At 35.1% G+C, this 14,410-nt stretch overlaps 1 protein-coding gene across 7 annotated transcripts in view; it reads left to right on the top strand.

Moving 5' to 3' along the window:
• EXOC6 (exocyst complex component 6) overlaps nt 1-14,410 on the top strand; it is an 87,940-nt gene that overhangs the window by 49,082 nt on the left and 24,448 nt on the right. For 5 of the 7 annotated variants that reach the window (XM_085229009.1, XM_085229008.1, XM_085229015.1 and 2 more), the window contains 2 exons: nt 73-102; nt 7,031-7,172. In XM_085229009.1, the coding sequence (XP_085085135.1) occupies nt 73-102; nt 7,031-7,172 (172 nt within the window). The remainder of the gene's footprint in view (nt 1-72; nt 103-7,030; nt 7,173-14,410) is intronic. The other 2 variants (XM_085229010.1, XM_085229013.1) reach the window with 1 other exon arrangement.

Here is a 14,410-nt window from a genome sequence, read left to right as displayed (position 1 = left end):
TTTTTTTTCAATGTTGACAGTACATCTTAATTTTTTGTTTTGATTTGATTGCCTTACTGGTTTCCTTCTCAGAATAACAACAATGACCATGCAGCTATGTCGGTAAGTAGATGCAAAATGAAGAAAAAGCATGTGAACTGAAAAAACTATGAACTGCCTGCAGGCTTATTGCTTCAATTTTTAATCATTTAATAAAAAGATATTTCTGTTTTGCTGATGACTTGCTGTGTACCTTGTGTGATTGCATGCAGGAATCAGGTTAATGACTAACGCAGGGCTTTCGTACACTGCGATGGCAGGAGCCCTAAAAGCCTTGCAGAAAGCAGGTGGGTGTGCATTGCATCCCAAATGAGATTGTTTAGAGGAGGCTCTGAAGCCTTTCAAGAGTGAGGTCAGGTATCAAAATGCAGCGATGAGGCATGCATACAGAAGTGAGGTGGAGTGATGTAACAGAATAAAGTATTAATAAAAGATCCATCTTTTCTCTGCTACATCTGTCTGGGGTCTAGGGAATGTATTTGTCCAAATATATATATTTTTAGAAGATGATGGATTGCATTTAGGAACTCTTCCAAGTTCTGATTATTTTCGGATCATCAATTTTTGTACAAGCAGTTTATTTTGATTTAGCATAACATTTCTATTATAATAAAAATGTTGAAATTATTATTATTATACTTCACTAATTTTATGTGAACATATAATTTTGGTTTATCATCTCTAATGTAATTGAATCTTATTACTGTATGCTGCTTAATTGAACAAATGTACACTGTGCCATTCACTGTGTAAGTGAACAAGCATATAATGCACTTACTGTACATAGTGTGGGGATTTATGCTATGAAAGATGTAAAATTTACAGTTAAAATGATCTTATCAGGGAAAAGAATAATTAGAGTTTAATAATGATAATTATATATAGTTTGATGTTAGTGACCAGAGCAAAAGCTTTAATACTCAGTATCTAACCACTCCACAGATGTATTCTTGTATTCAGTAAAGCATAAACTTCAAATACATGTGCAAGAGGTGGACAAATATGAAAAAGGCATTTTATTCTATTAGTTGAAGCCTTTAGTTTGTGTTGAAACAACTGTCAGTAGTAACCATAACAATTTGGAATTAAAATAAAATGTATCAGTTAAAAGGGAAAAAAATAATAGAATCAGTGTTGTTATCTAAGATTCCTTACTCTATTTTTTAGTAATTTTCAATAGTAATATCAAAAAACTTCAGTTGTTATATTTGTAGTGTAGATTAGAATTTTGTATCAAGGGCAGCCAGACATCTAGACAGTTTTGTTACACGGCACCACTCTTAGGATTAGATGCCAAAAATAATTGGGGGAATCTCAATGTCTTGATTATCAGGGAAGCTGAAAGTGGATCTGAAGTAGTTTGTGTTTAAATGTGCAGAGTGTCTGTAAACCTGAATAGCATCCTTTAAATAGTTAATTCTACTCCTGACTGCCAAGAAAATACATTGGACGTATATTAAATTATGTTAGGTTTGTTCTATTTTGTTTTAATATGAGATGGTTTAAATGTTTGGGTTTTTTTTTTTTTTTTTTTTGGTTGTTGGTTTTTGGGGTTTTTTTTTGTGTGTTTTTTATTATTATTTTTTTTTTTAGGATTTTTAGTTTGCAACCTAAATTTACCCGAAATTTGACAAAAGATAAAACTAAAGTTAATTCGTGACTTAACCTATATGGACACATCTAAATAAAACATCTCATCTAAAGAGTCGGCAGAAGAGTGTACGTTAAAGAAAGGTACTGGAAATAAAGGATATGTTTCCAACGTGTAAAATCCTCATTGATGTTCTCAGTTCTTCTCTACTTCCATTGGACTTGAGATTGGTGATCTTGTTAAGAAGTTGGCACCAGCTCCAGGAAGGGCATGCCATGTCATAGGACATGGCAGGGGAGCTGATGTTCTGCAGCTGGGAGTCACCTGGAAGAGTTTTGTTTTTGAAGCAGTCTCAGTGTTCCCCCTGTAAGAGTGACTTCCAGCTGTGGTTTTATTCTGAACACTGTTGGGGCAAACCCAGACCCAGTTCCCCATTGCTTGGGGCTGAGGATGTGTGAGGAGTCGGGAGCAGCCGCTGCTCCCCCTTTCCCTCCTCTTTATCTAGTGAGGATGTATCAAGCTGTAGCCCAATATATTGTATGAATGGTGTTCATGTACTTAGATCTTCATCTCATCCTTTCACAGTCTGGAGAGCTTCTCTCTCCAGATAACCGAGAGGATATCAGTTCCATACAAGAACTCCTTTAAAAATAGTTCCCACACCACCTTTCCAGGTGGGAAAAGTTTGGCTGTTTCATTGAAAGATATTCTTCTACACATATGCTTCACTAATGAAAAGAGAGATACTCTGTTCAGTGAACAGAGTGATTTTTTTTCCTAACTTTACCCAGCTGCTTTAGCAGATTATGGGAATTTCCAATTGCCTCCCCATCACTACAGTGTTACACTGCACTGTGTTAGATCACATATAGTTCCAATCTGTAGGCAGAGGCCTTTTGAGAAGAGGAATAAAGAGGACAAAGCTTTCTACTTCAAAACTTGTTCTAGATCAATCAAGTAAAAAGCCAATGGACCTGAACTAGAGTAGGAAGTAGTCCATGAAATGGGAGTTTGGACTGAATAACATTAGTTGTGTATTCCAGTGAAAATTTCTGTTAATTGAATACTCATGATGAACTATCAAGGTGACATGAGCCCTGGGAATATTGACTGTTTTATTTAGAAATATTCCGTTACTGTTGGGTAGGCATCAGTATGCTGGTTGTATCATGACTGAGTGCTACTAGAATTCCAGGGGTGAATGGCACAGAGGATACATTGCTTTTGAAAGCTTATAACCTCTAAGTCATGCAGCTTTTAAGGATTCTGATTTCTGAAGTCACAAGAATTTATTTTTTTGAGATTATTGTGATTTTCAGTTTCTTTTACATAAACAGCCTGTTTTAGATTCATGCTGCAATGTATGCTGTCATTAGATACTTTTAATCAAAAAGAAAATCCAATTTCACCATACGGCTGTTAACTTCATAAAGACAATTGAATGATAAAGCTTATTGTTGAGGACCTGCATTTTTTAAGTTCATATTTTGAACAGCTTAAGAGTAATCAAGCCTTTTGTTTTTAGATTAATTTATTTGAAGATATAGAGGATGTGTATATAAAGGTTTTAACAGTTTATGTGCTTTGTCAATACTAAGTTAGTACTGGACATCCCTTTAGGAAAGAGTAGCTAGTAAAAAGTTACAAATTATTCTCAATTAGTTGCTATTTTCAGTAGAATTTGGTGCGGATACTTGAAGTAAAATTGAGTCCTAAAGTTCTATTAGGTTTTTAATATGCCTGTTTCTTTGTTGATAATTCAAAAGTTGGATGTTAGTCCTGCTTTAGTTTTTGTAACAGATGAAATCCATATGTTTATAGGTGAGGTTGTTGCTTCTCTTTTTTTTTTTTTTGTTAATTTCAGATTTTTTTTTTCTTTTGCTGGACATGTCATAATGTTAAATTAATTCTTAATCTTCTTAGATTTAACAGATAAGTTTTGCTAATTCCTTTTGTGCTGAGGATGGTGATTTGTGGTTTTTTTATTGTTTCTGTGATTGACAGCAGAAGGCTAATTTCACAGCTTGCAGTAAGGGTAACGGGGTGGTGGTTTTCTGCAGCTATATTCAAAAACTGTCAATCAAAAGCCTTCATAGGCTACTTAGAGAATGGGTTTTCTTACTGATTTCTCCAAATGCTGCTTCATGCTGTCTTTGATTGGCACAGCCTGGCAGGGAGGATGGATGAATCTGTCACTGGTCAGTTAATTGTGTTGCTGGTCTCAGCCTGACATCAGGTCTTTGACTCCTAAGTGGCTCAATACAAAACAAATTAGAACATTGTAGTCATATTTCTCTTTCTGTATGCTTTGACTTTGTTGAATGCAGTCCATAAATCATATTGACTGACACCATAGTGAATGATGAAAGCTGCTTTTGAGACACTGTGTGGGTCTTAGAAAGCAGTGCCGCGGAGGTGCCATGCAAGGATGCATATGGCTGACCCTTTGGGAATTTCCTAGGAGCCAAATGTCTCTTCACTGCAATTGTTCTTAGGAGAAAAGCTTTGGGTCCCATAAAAAGGATTTAATATGTCAGCAGATTCTCTTTATAAGCTCCTTTGAAATATAAGAAGTTTGTCTAAGGGTTTTCTTTTTTTACAAAATTGTATTTCAGCAAAATGTGAAGGCTGGGTCAAAAAAAAAAAACAACAAAAACGGTTGCCTTTAACACTGTTAGCAGGTGTTTTTGCTTATAGAATAGGCTCCTTGTTTCCTAAACTTTACATTGGTTGAGTAGAAGAATAGGTTTTGTAGATAGCAGCAATTAACATAGGCAGAGTGGAGATAATAGGAGGCAATACTGGAACAAATGTGAGAAGTCTGCTGAATCTCCGCATGCTATTGAATATAGATATTTAATTGTTTGATACAGTTGGCACAGCCACCCACTCTCAAAAGAAAGAAAAAAAATGTTTTAAAACTAAATGAAATTTATTTCATTGTGGAAAAGAAATATGTGATTTTTTATGTTCACAAATCCTCAAATTTTCTCTTTAAAATGCATTATGAAAAAAAAGTAATTGATTAATTGGTGGATGATGGAAATTTGCAGAGGGATTTTAACTGGAACTTGTTTGTTGAGCACAAATTTGGATTTCATTCTTTTCTGAATGTTGTACATTCAGAAATGTACTGAATTTTGAGGAGGATAACAATAAAGTTCATATTTATCTGAGGTAAAATTCAGCATTTAGATTGATGTGTTTAGCTTTCTCCAGATTGCAAAAAATTGAGTAATTGTGTTAAGCATAAACTATGTGTGGTGATCTTCTATTACCTGCCTGTGAACAATAAGCCTGTAGTTCAAGTTGCATAGTTGGAAGTAGTTGAAATGTTAGGATGTTTTCATCTTACAAAATCTTACAAGAAACATTAAATGTACATGTATTGATATTTCTTTAAAGTCCAAGTGACTTTATCATGTCATTTTTGTATTGTAACCATTGTCTTGTGCTCCAGTACTATTGATATTTGCCAGATTGCAACAATTAACTACAGATGCTTATCAGAAAGATAAAATTCTGTTTTTGACTAATAATAATAGGAGGAATACACATTGTATGCATTTAAATAAATTAAATGTTATTTTTTTTCTGACAATCTGATTGAACTTTTATTACAGTATTGAGGCAGCATAAATAGGACATGGAGCTGATTTGATGGAGCAGTACATTAAACAGAGATGCACTAGATGTTCCATTAAATCAAAATGACATTTCCATTAAGTATTTGAAACCTACTATACAGTAATTAAATGAACTGTGGCCCATTGATTGCCCTCCTCATCTCTTTTTTTCTTCATTTTCTGTTTTTTTCTTGTCTTTTTTTTTTTTCCCCCATTCATATTGATATTGTTCTGCTTGGGGAACAGAGCTGCATGTCTCCCAGTGTAATTACCATTGGATTTGGGAGACTTTTAAGCATGCTGTTCTTGCATTGTTTCTTACATTCCTTGTTGTCAGTTCATCTGTTTTGGTCAAAAATGTTATTTGCTTTTCTGAGGTGTTCAATTAAGAAACTGACATCTCATTTTAGATATAAAGCTCCTAGCAGTTCGAGGTACTTTAAAGCTTAAGAGGTATTAGCAAAAGCCATTTAATATGTGCATGAAAATTCAATAATATGTACAAGTTGTCCTGTTAAGGACAAGATTTTCAGATGCTAGAGCAGAACTTCACAAACCTTTTCGAACAGTGAACTGCTGTCAGTCCTCAGCACTTCTCATGGCTTATATGTGTTTCTGTGAGTCAACAGTGAATTGATCATCCTGATCTTGCACAAAGCAGTTGGGGAACCATTGCTTTAGAGAATAGTTGTCATCGCTTTACTGTTGGGTAGTAGTAAAATGGCAGTGGTTTATGTCCCAGTAGGTGGATTACATATTTATGATTTCTTTCATATAAGCATGTAAATAGTTACCTTTGTTTCAGTATACATTGTAAACTTTTGCATTAATTGAAAAGCATGGTATAAGCACATAAAACCACAGTTTATTATAATTCCATTTGCAAACCAAGATCTGTGTGCTTTTGAAGGTTGCAGTGCTATGAATAGAATGTTGGAATCTGATTGAGTATCTGCTCTTAATTGGTTTTTCTTTTATAGCAGAATTTCCATATTTTTTATAATTTTATATACTAAAATGTTAATAATTTGCAAAATTAACTTCTGATTTTTGTGATTTGTTTTATTGTTCTCTGGTCTGGAAAAAGTCTCAATTACTTATGCTTTGTAAAGAGAAATGTTACTAACTAGACTGTGATTGAAAAATTATTTCTATTCTGTACAGCAGAGGGCTGTGTTTCATTTTGTATATGGTTGATTACTGACAGCACTGATTTATTAAGCACCCAAAAAGATGATGAATATCATGAATATTTTCAATAATTTATCAACAATCTTTGAGATGGAGTTCAGGCAACTAAGATGTCCATGATTAGCGTAAGCTGCTATGAGAAATGCCCCAATTGAAATCAGTGGTTTTGGTTAATATCTCTTTTTTTTTAAATGACAATTGTTAAAAATATGTAGCAGGTTGATACAGTTTTTTGCTTTTATTCTGAGTGAAAAAAATAAAAAATTTATACCCATGCATCCACAGCTTATATTGTTATTATGCTCTTTTTTATGTGGAAATGTCTTTGTATTCTTGAAGGCTGTTGGATTTCTGGAAGAAGTATGAATAATTGTTTGACATCCATTTAATTTAGTTTCCTAATTGATTTAATAGAAACAAAGCTAACAGGCCAGAGAAACAGCAAAAAGTGTGATCATTCTTCTTCTAATCTAAGTCCTGCATCATTAAGACTTTGAGCATATAATAAGATCAAATCAGATAAGCTGTTCCTTAGTAATATATCATTTGTTTCTATCTAAAAATGTGTTGCTCTTTCTACTAGGGAAAAGTGGCCCAGACAGCTTGCATGTCAGCCTGCCAGCATCTTTCAACATCTCTAATGCAGATGCTACTGGACACTGAATTAAAACAAATAAGCATGGGAGCAATTCAGCAGTTTAATTTAGATGTGATACAGTGTGAATGTAAGTAGATGATCTGATATTCTTTCCTATGTCTGTCTTAAAATTACAAAAGAAAGTATTTAATGTTGACCATATAGCCATCTTTTTCTATAATCTACTAAGGCTTTGCCATTTTTTTGTTGCTGTTTTTAATATGATTAAATTACAATTTCCTTTAAAAGTACTTACAAGTAAGTAGGCTAACAATTTTGGGAAAAAATTAAGAGGTTTTTTTTAAACATTAGTATCTGATTGAAGTATACAGCTGTTGCTACTCCTAATGGAATCATAATCACTACATCCAGTAAAAAGACTATAGCTTAGCACAAAATTGACCAGAAATACTACATAAAAAGTAAAGTTAAGCACAAAAAAAAGTAAAATGTCTGTGAAATTTTAATTTTTCCACTTGAGATGATTTATTACAATACAGATTTTAATTGTGCTGTTACAAAGAGTAGTTTTCTCCTTCCTAGAACCAATGCTTACTTACTGTGCAGAGTGGTAGTGCTCATTTAATAGACATCAACTCACTATTCAAAATTATAGCATATAGTTTTATAGTAATAAAACTGGTTGAATCTAGCACTGATGACAGGATTAATTTCCCCATGTTTTACATGGAATTCACCACTGTAAGGTAAGCTTTTACTCTGTATTAAGGAAGTAATTTCATAACGTTGTTATGTGAGTAGATTTTATGCCTATTTTTGCAGTTGATGGCTGAGGTTCACTAAAAAGGCTCGCTAGGACTTCTTTAATGTATATCTTTAGTTTCTCATGCTCTGTTTGTTGTTGTTTTGTATTTTTTTCTCCAAATTATCTTTCCCCTTATATGTTTGAGGCACAGATCTCAGTGATTTTAGCGACCTCTCTAGAACATGGCAGTTCTGTGTATCCTCATGCGTTTAGCTTGCACACATGAAAAAGAAACCTGATGTCTGCTCAATTAACAGCCAGCTATGGGAAATTGGAAATTTGTTTTCAAGCAATTTAGTTAGCATCACAAAGGATTCTTGTGGGATTCCAGGGGCAAAGTTAATGGAAATTTTTGATGGCCACATGCATGTCTTTCCACTTCCTGCTCTATTTGTTACATTCCATTTAAAACTCTGCAGCAAGAGATGAAGGCACCTTTCTGACAGGCCCTTTGTATTGCATCTTTAAGGCTTTTCAGTGCATGAGGTGAACTGACAGGATTATCAGGATCTGTTTGGAAAAAAATATACAAGGGCTACTCCAAAAGTAACACATCAAATTTTATTCTGTTGGCCCACAACATCAGAGTGAATGTTGGTGGTATGGCAATAGAGATTAAACTTTCCCACCAGTATTCCTTTAAGCGTTGTTGCCTTGTGACAGATGGCAGCAGAGGGGCACTCGGATACGATGGCATCTGACATGGAAGTACATTTGAAGCAGAAGTGTGAAACTGAATTCCTCCATGCAGAAAAAATGGCACCCACTGACATTAGTCAATGCTTGCTGAATGCTTATGGAGACCAAACAGTGGATGTGAGTGAGGTGGGGGTGGTGCATTTCAGCAGAGGCAACAACAGTGTGAAATGCAAGCCATGCTCTGGATGGCCATGCAGATGTTTACAAGCATGGCATGCAGGCTCTTGTTCACGGCTGGTGAAAATGCATAACTAATGATGGTAACTATGTTGAAAAACAGTGTTTCGTAGCAGAGTTTTTACCCATTTTGGACTCTTTGTATCTGTTGTAGTTTCTAAATAAGAGGCATTACTTTCGGAACAACCGATAATATTTGTGATCATAGTGTTAAGATTTGTCTTAGGATGTGATTGCACAAGTTGGCCACAGATGATGTTTCGATGTTTGATACTTAGTGCATTTGATAATGCAAATGTAAGTGTTCTTTTCTAGTAGATGGGTAGGGATATGCGCATGTGCATTCATCTGCTTTCCCAATTTTAAGAAAAGATCGTGGCTGTTAAAGCAAATTGCATAATATTCATAGTGCTGATACTGAATTGTTCACCAAGACAAGCTGAACTGGTTCATCCACTACACAATCATTTGCCTTCTGAACAAACAGCTTAATAGCAGAGAGCGCTTGCCCTCTGCCTTGTTGTTCTGTTTCTAATGTCTGAAATATGTACTACTGCAAATAGATTAAACTTCAATTATTTCTTTTTACAGTGCTTTTAAAGCATAGTAGAAAAAGAAAATGGTTTTACACAGAAACCCTTTGGGATGCTTAAAGATAACTATGGCAGCTTGACCAAATAATACTCTGCAGTAAATGATGTCTTACCTTCTGATTCTATGATTCTGTGGAATAAGGGATTGGCACTGGGTGTTGTTCAGAGACTGCTTTGCTATTGCAGTTTCATTCATAAGGTCCATCACAGGCACATTCCAGGCCTCACTGTGATGCTTGTGATTTATGTTCTTGTTCATCACTCTCTCCCAGCTTTATTCTTTGACACTTCGAGATTAATAGGTACAACAGAGACATTTCAATTAGTGCTTAGTGTGTGCGAATAATTCACAAATATCAGGTAGTTTTCTACTGTATTGTATACATGGATTTGACATTTTACTTATAGGCAAGGCAGAGTATACTGAGATGCATTCTGAACTAAAAATTCATGTGAAATATAGAAAGTTCTGAATATTTGAAGATGCATTTTTAATACATTCTTGGCAATGTTCTAGATACTTGTTTTGATTTTTAACATTGCATTTTCATTATTTCTAGTATGAAATGGGAGAGATCTAGATAAATGCAGGAAAATGTGATTAGTAGTCAGAAAAGGCAATCAGCAGTCTGATAACTAACCCAACAGTCTATTAATAAGCTGTTAAGTCAGTAAATGTTAAAATTTATAAGAATTGTAGTAGCCAGGTAAAATGATAATTGGACTTCCAGGAAATTAAGGTGGAAGGGAAGGAGGTTATCTTGTGGTGATCACTGGAAATTCATTATCCTGTACTTCATTTCCATGAAAAGTACCTGAATTTAAGAGGCAGAGCAGAAAATCTGAAAGTATATCTTCATGATGCTTTTGCTTAACAGTAGTATCAAATGATCTTCTTGGTTGATTTAAAAATAGTATTGAGCGTTCTGCTCTGTTCTTCAGTTTTGCATATTCCTTCCAAACATTACAAAAGCTATAAGTTTGATTGCAGAATGTCTTGTTTTAATTGAAGTACTTTCCACGCTCTCTACATATTTATGAACTAGAACAGTGTTTTACTTTTGTTTTTTATGTCATTCTTTCTTAATGATGATCTTCCATTAGGATAATTGATTTCTTACAACGGTGTTCAGAAAAATATGTGTATGTATTTGTTTCCATTGAAGATAACCCAGTGAATGGCCTTTGCCTATGCATTGCATTTCAGTGTGCAAAGGAAGAAAATGGGTTGGGAAGGAGAGGCATTTGCCATTTCTTTGGAATTCAGATGTGTATCTCACTTTATGAGAAGCAAGGTGTAAATAATAGCACAAGAGATTTCTAGACACAGAGATGACTTTGGGAATGTGTGCTGTTTGTGTTAAGGAATCAAAAATCTACAACAATCCAACAAGCCTTTGAACAGTGATATTTGTGAAATGCGGAGATACAGAAGTATCTTTTTGATTGTCTAAAAATATGTTGATAAAATATTATATGCAATTTAATATAGATTTTAAAATATGAAAATTTTATGTAGAATGTTGTTTTACATAGTGATTGTATGTATTTCTCTGACTTGGACAAAATGCTTCACAGCTGTATTATTACCCAGTCATTTTGCTGAAGAGATCCAAATATGTGTTGGCTTCTTCTCCACACAAATAGTTTTTACACTGTGTTTTCTGCTTTCACAGAAATAGATATATTTTTTTTGATCCAGTTGGTACGTGCTCAGGGACATGATTTACCGGGGGGTTGTCAGGGTAGTATGGTTAGGTTGGAGTTGGACTTGATGATCTTTGATGTCTTTTCCAACCTGAGCAATTCTGATTCTATGATTCTATAAATACGAGTGTAGGTAACTTCCTTTTGCTTTAAAGTTCGCACTGCAATTTAAGTGAACATAATGCTTTAATTTACAATGCAATCCAGATCTAGATACCTTGAATCAGTGTTTTATTAAGTAGGACTGGTCAGAAATTCTAATTGTTGGAAAATTTATCAGTAGCTTTTGTAATACTTGTGTGTGTTTTAATATAGTTGAAGTGTGAGAAAGGATCAAGTAGCAGGAGGGGCAATTGAGTAAGCTTCCTTTTTCATCCAGTCATGAGTCTGTGCAATGATGGGAAGGTTTTTAACTCTGACTGTCAGTGAGGATGAAAGAAATTCTGGGACAGCATCAATTAGCAGATAGTTAGTGCAAGGCAGATTGCAATATACCTTCCAACCAGTGCACTGTATTGAGAGCTGCAGTGTCCAAGAGCAAGTGGGATTCTTGACCCATGCGCTCTCTGTTGAGCATGCGCAGAGGTGATCTCCAGGTGAGATACCAGAAGTTGAGGATCTCAAATCTGGTTTTCTCTTGAAAAAACATAGTTCTCTTCTCCAGAGGCCCCTCACTTTACCTGCCTGTCTTCCATCTACAAGGCCAGGTCAACTGGGCTCACTTGAGACCATCCTTCATCTGCTGGCCACATATGGCAGCAGAGGAGCAGGAGAAGCAGTGATGCCTGGCAGTGCTGGGGGAGGGCTGGAGCCTGGCAGTTGGTGGCCCTCTCAGTGTGGCTCTCCCCAGCCTGTTTGAACAGCTGGAGCATCCAGCAGGGCTGCAAAGTGGCCAAAGGCTGCTCCAATATTCACCCATTCTCTGCTCTTCATTTAAAAATACAGTTGCAGCTCTGCCTTTGACTTGAAAATTGATAATATGACGCTGAGGAAAGCTGCCCTGGTTCAGCTTTTGATCCAAAATCTGGTCCTGATTTTAATTTTTGTAATTGAGCTGCAAACTGTCAGAAAATAAGATAAGTACTTGAATTCCCAGGCCAGCAGAGCATACATGAATGATAGTCAAAGGATTGTGTTTTGAGAGAATACAATGAAGGGACCTGTTAATAAATCCAGAAGTGCACAGAAATTCATTACTACTCACAGATGTCTTCAATTCTATTTTAGCAGACACAAACTTTCAAGTAAGATATCTATCAGGTGTATATATATATATCAGTTCACATATATCCTGTATACAAAATGTAATGAGAAGAGCAAATGTAATGCTTAAAATAGAGTAAAGCCATCTTTGCAACATTTATGTTTACCATTCTTGTGTACCTGTTAACTCATAGCCCATTTTGTATTGTTAAATCTTTTTTTTTTCTTTTTCTACTGGATTCTGCCTACTGTAAATTCCAAACTGGCTGTTACATGAACTGTATTTCTGTGCTTAACAGTGAGGAGCTTGGGTGTGCTGTGACCACACATTCTACCAAAGATCCAGCCTTATATACTTAGAAAAGGACAACATGGTGTTAACAAAGTGCAAGGAAAATGGTTAATAATATCTTTGTGAAGAGTGGATTCATCTAATGCATATATTCAGCTTATTTTTCTGAAAGCATTGAAGTTTCTAATTCAAACTGCCAGCAGTTAGTTGTTTGCCCTTGTATTCAATAGTCTTGATGGTGATCTTTGCATTTTCACTCTCAGATATTGTAAAATTCCTGAATGTCCTTATGCGTGCTAAAGTAAACAAACAAGTAACCCCCTACCCCTCCAAATCCTCTTTAAGATTAACATGAATGTAGGTGGTAAATATTTTTAAAGATCTATATATGACAATGTTTCATTATTATCTGGAAAAGGACCCTTAGGACAAAGACCTTAAGAATGTTAATCCAGTTCTTAAAATATCTTCCTAAAATGCTGTGCAGTAGAAAATATTTAATTAGCTTTGTAAAACTGTTAGCAAAACTTAAAAGCCCTGAGCTGAGGGAGTGGGACTGTCTTACTGTTACCATAAGTAGATTATCTTTTTGCTCTTTGAACTTACAAAATTTTAATAATGAAGAAAATTCTGCTGTAGTTACCTGTCAAAAATGTCCCAAGTATAAGAATAAATATTTTTGTTGTCATGAATGCCCCCAGTGCATAAATAAATTTACAACAGAAAATTGTAATTGAAGAGAATGGAGCATATACAGTAATTTAGTTTGAGGCCTTGCATGCTTGCTCTGTAGCTACCTGAGTGGTAGGTACTTTCTAGTGAAACAAATATTGCATTATTTAATGTTAGGGTAAATTCCCAACTATATTAGCCGCATGAGCAATATCTAGTTTGTTGACTGCTCAAGACAACAAGCATAAGAAAAATTCTCTTCAACTCTTTTGAAATAGAATGTCTTACCTGAGTGGATGTATGAGAAAGTGGGTGTTTTCTGTAAATGTCCCTTATGAGTGTGTGACTGGGATAAGAACATGAGAACTACCAACTGAGTGAGGCTAAGGCTCCCTTTAACCAAGCATCCTGTCCCCAGCAGTGATCAGTGACAGTATTTAGAGAAGATCATAAAACACCAGCTGTTTATTGAGTGGCACCTCCCATTGCAGATCTATCTTCCAGCAATACATAGGGATTTAATGAACAGTGTATTCAGACTATTCTGTTTAATCGTTGTTGAAGGGCCTGTATTACAAATAAACATTTTTTACATTTATACTTGTTCCTCATTTGTATTTCTGTTATGCACAACCTGTATTAAGAATGAGACTCATAATTGTACTGTGTTTTATGAAAAAGTATTCTGATTTGTAAAATTCTTTCCATTTATTTCACTGTCTTTTATTTCTTGTGTTAAGCAGTAAATCAGTGATAGTTTCTTTTTCATCTTTTTGCACACAGTTAATGACTTCCTTGACTTTGGTTATTAGGCTACTGAAGTTCTGCTGTCCGAAGGGCTGGATTGAGTTCATGAGCAGGCCTTCTGATCATATATAAGACTACTAATTACATAGCATATGCCTCGTTGTGTCTGATCTCCAACTTTTTAAATGTTATCATCATACAGCTTTTACTTTCTTCTTTACATTTAAGAAAAGGCAGTGCCTGAATGTGGATAGTTTTCAACATGTGGGCTATAAAATTCCATCCCATCAGTGCTTCTTTTGAGTACATCCTGAAGCCATCTGAAATGTCACGACATTTTGCTGAGCTTCTGTTTGTGTGATTTTTGTAGAAGGAAGTGGGAAACTGCTGAAGTCTTAGTTTGGTAGCTCTCTGTGATATGAACAAAGGAGGAGGCTGATGCAAAGCTTTGTTGTTTTCTCTTTCCATTG

The sequence above is a fragment of the Meleagris gallopavo genome, chromosome 8 (genome assembly GCF_905368555.1).
Source record: "Meleagris gallopavo chromosome 8, MGAL_WU_HG_1.1, whole genome shotgun sequence".
Classification (NCBI taxonomy): Eukaryota; Metazoa; Chordata; class Aves; order Galliformes; family Phasianidae; genus Meleagris; species Meleagris gallopavo.
The sequence above is the reverse complement of the archived record's forward strand: the minus strand, read 5'-3'. Positions and strand labels throughout refer to the sequence as shown.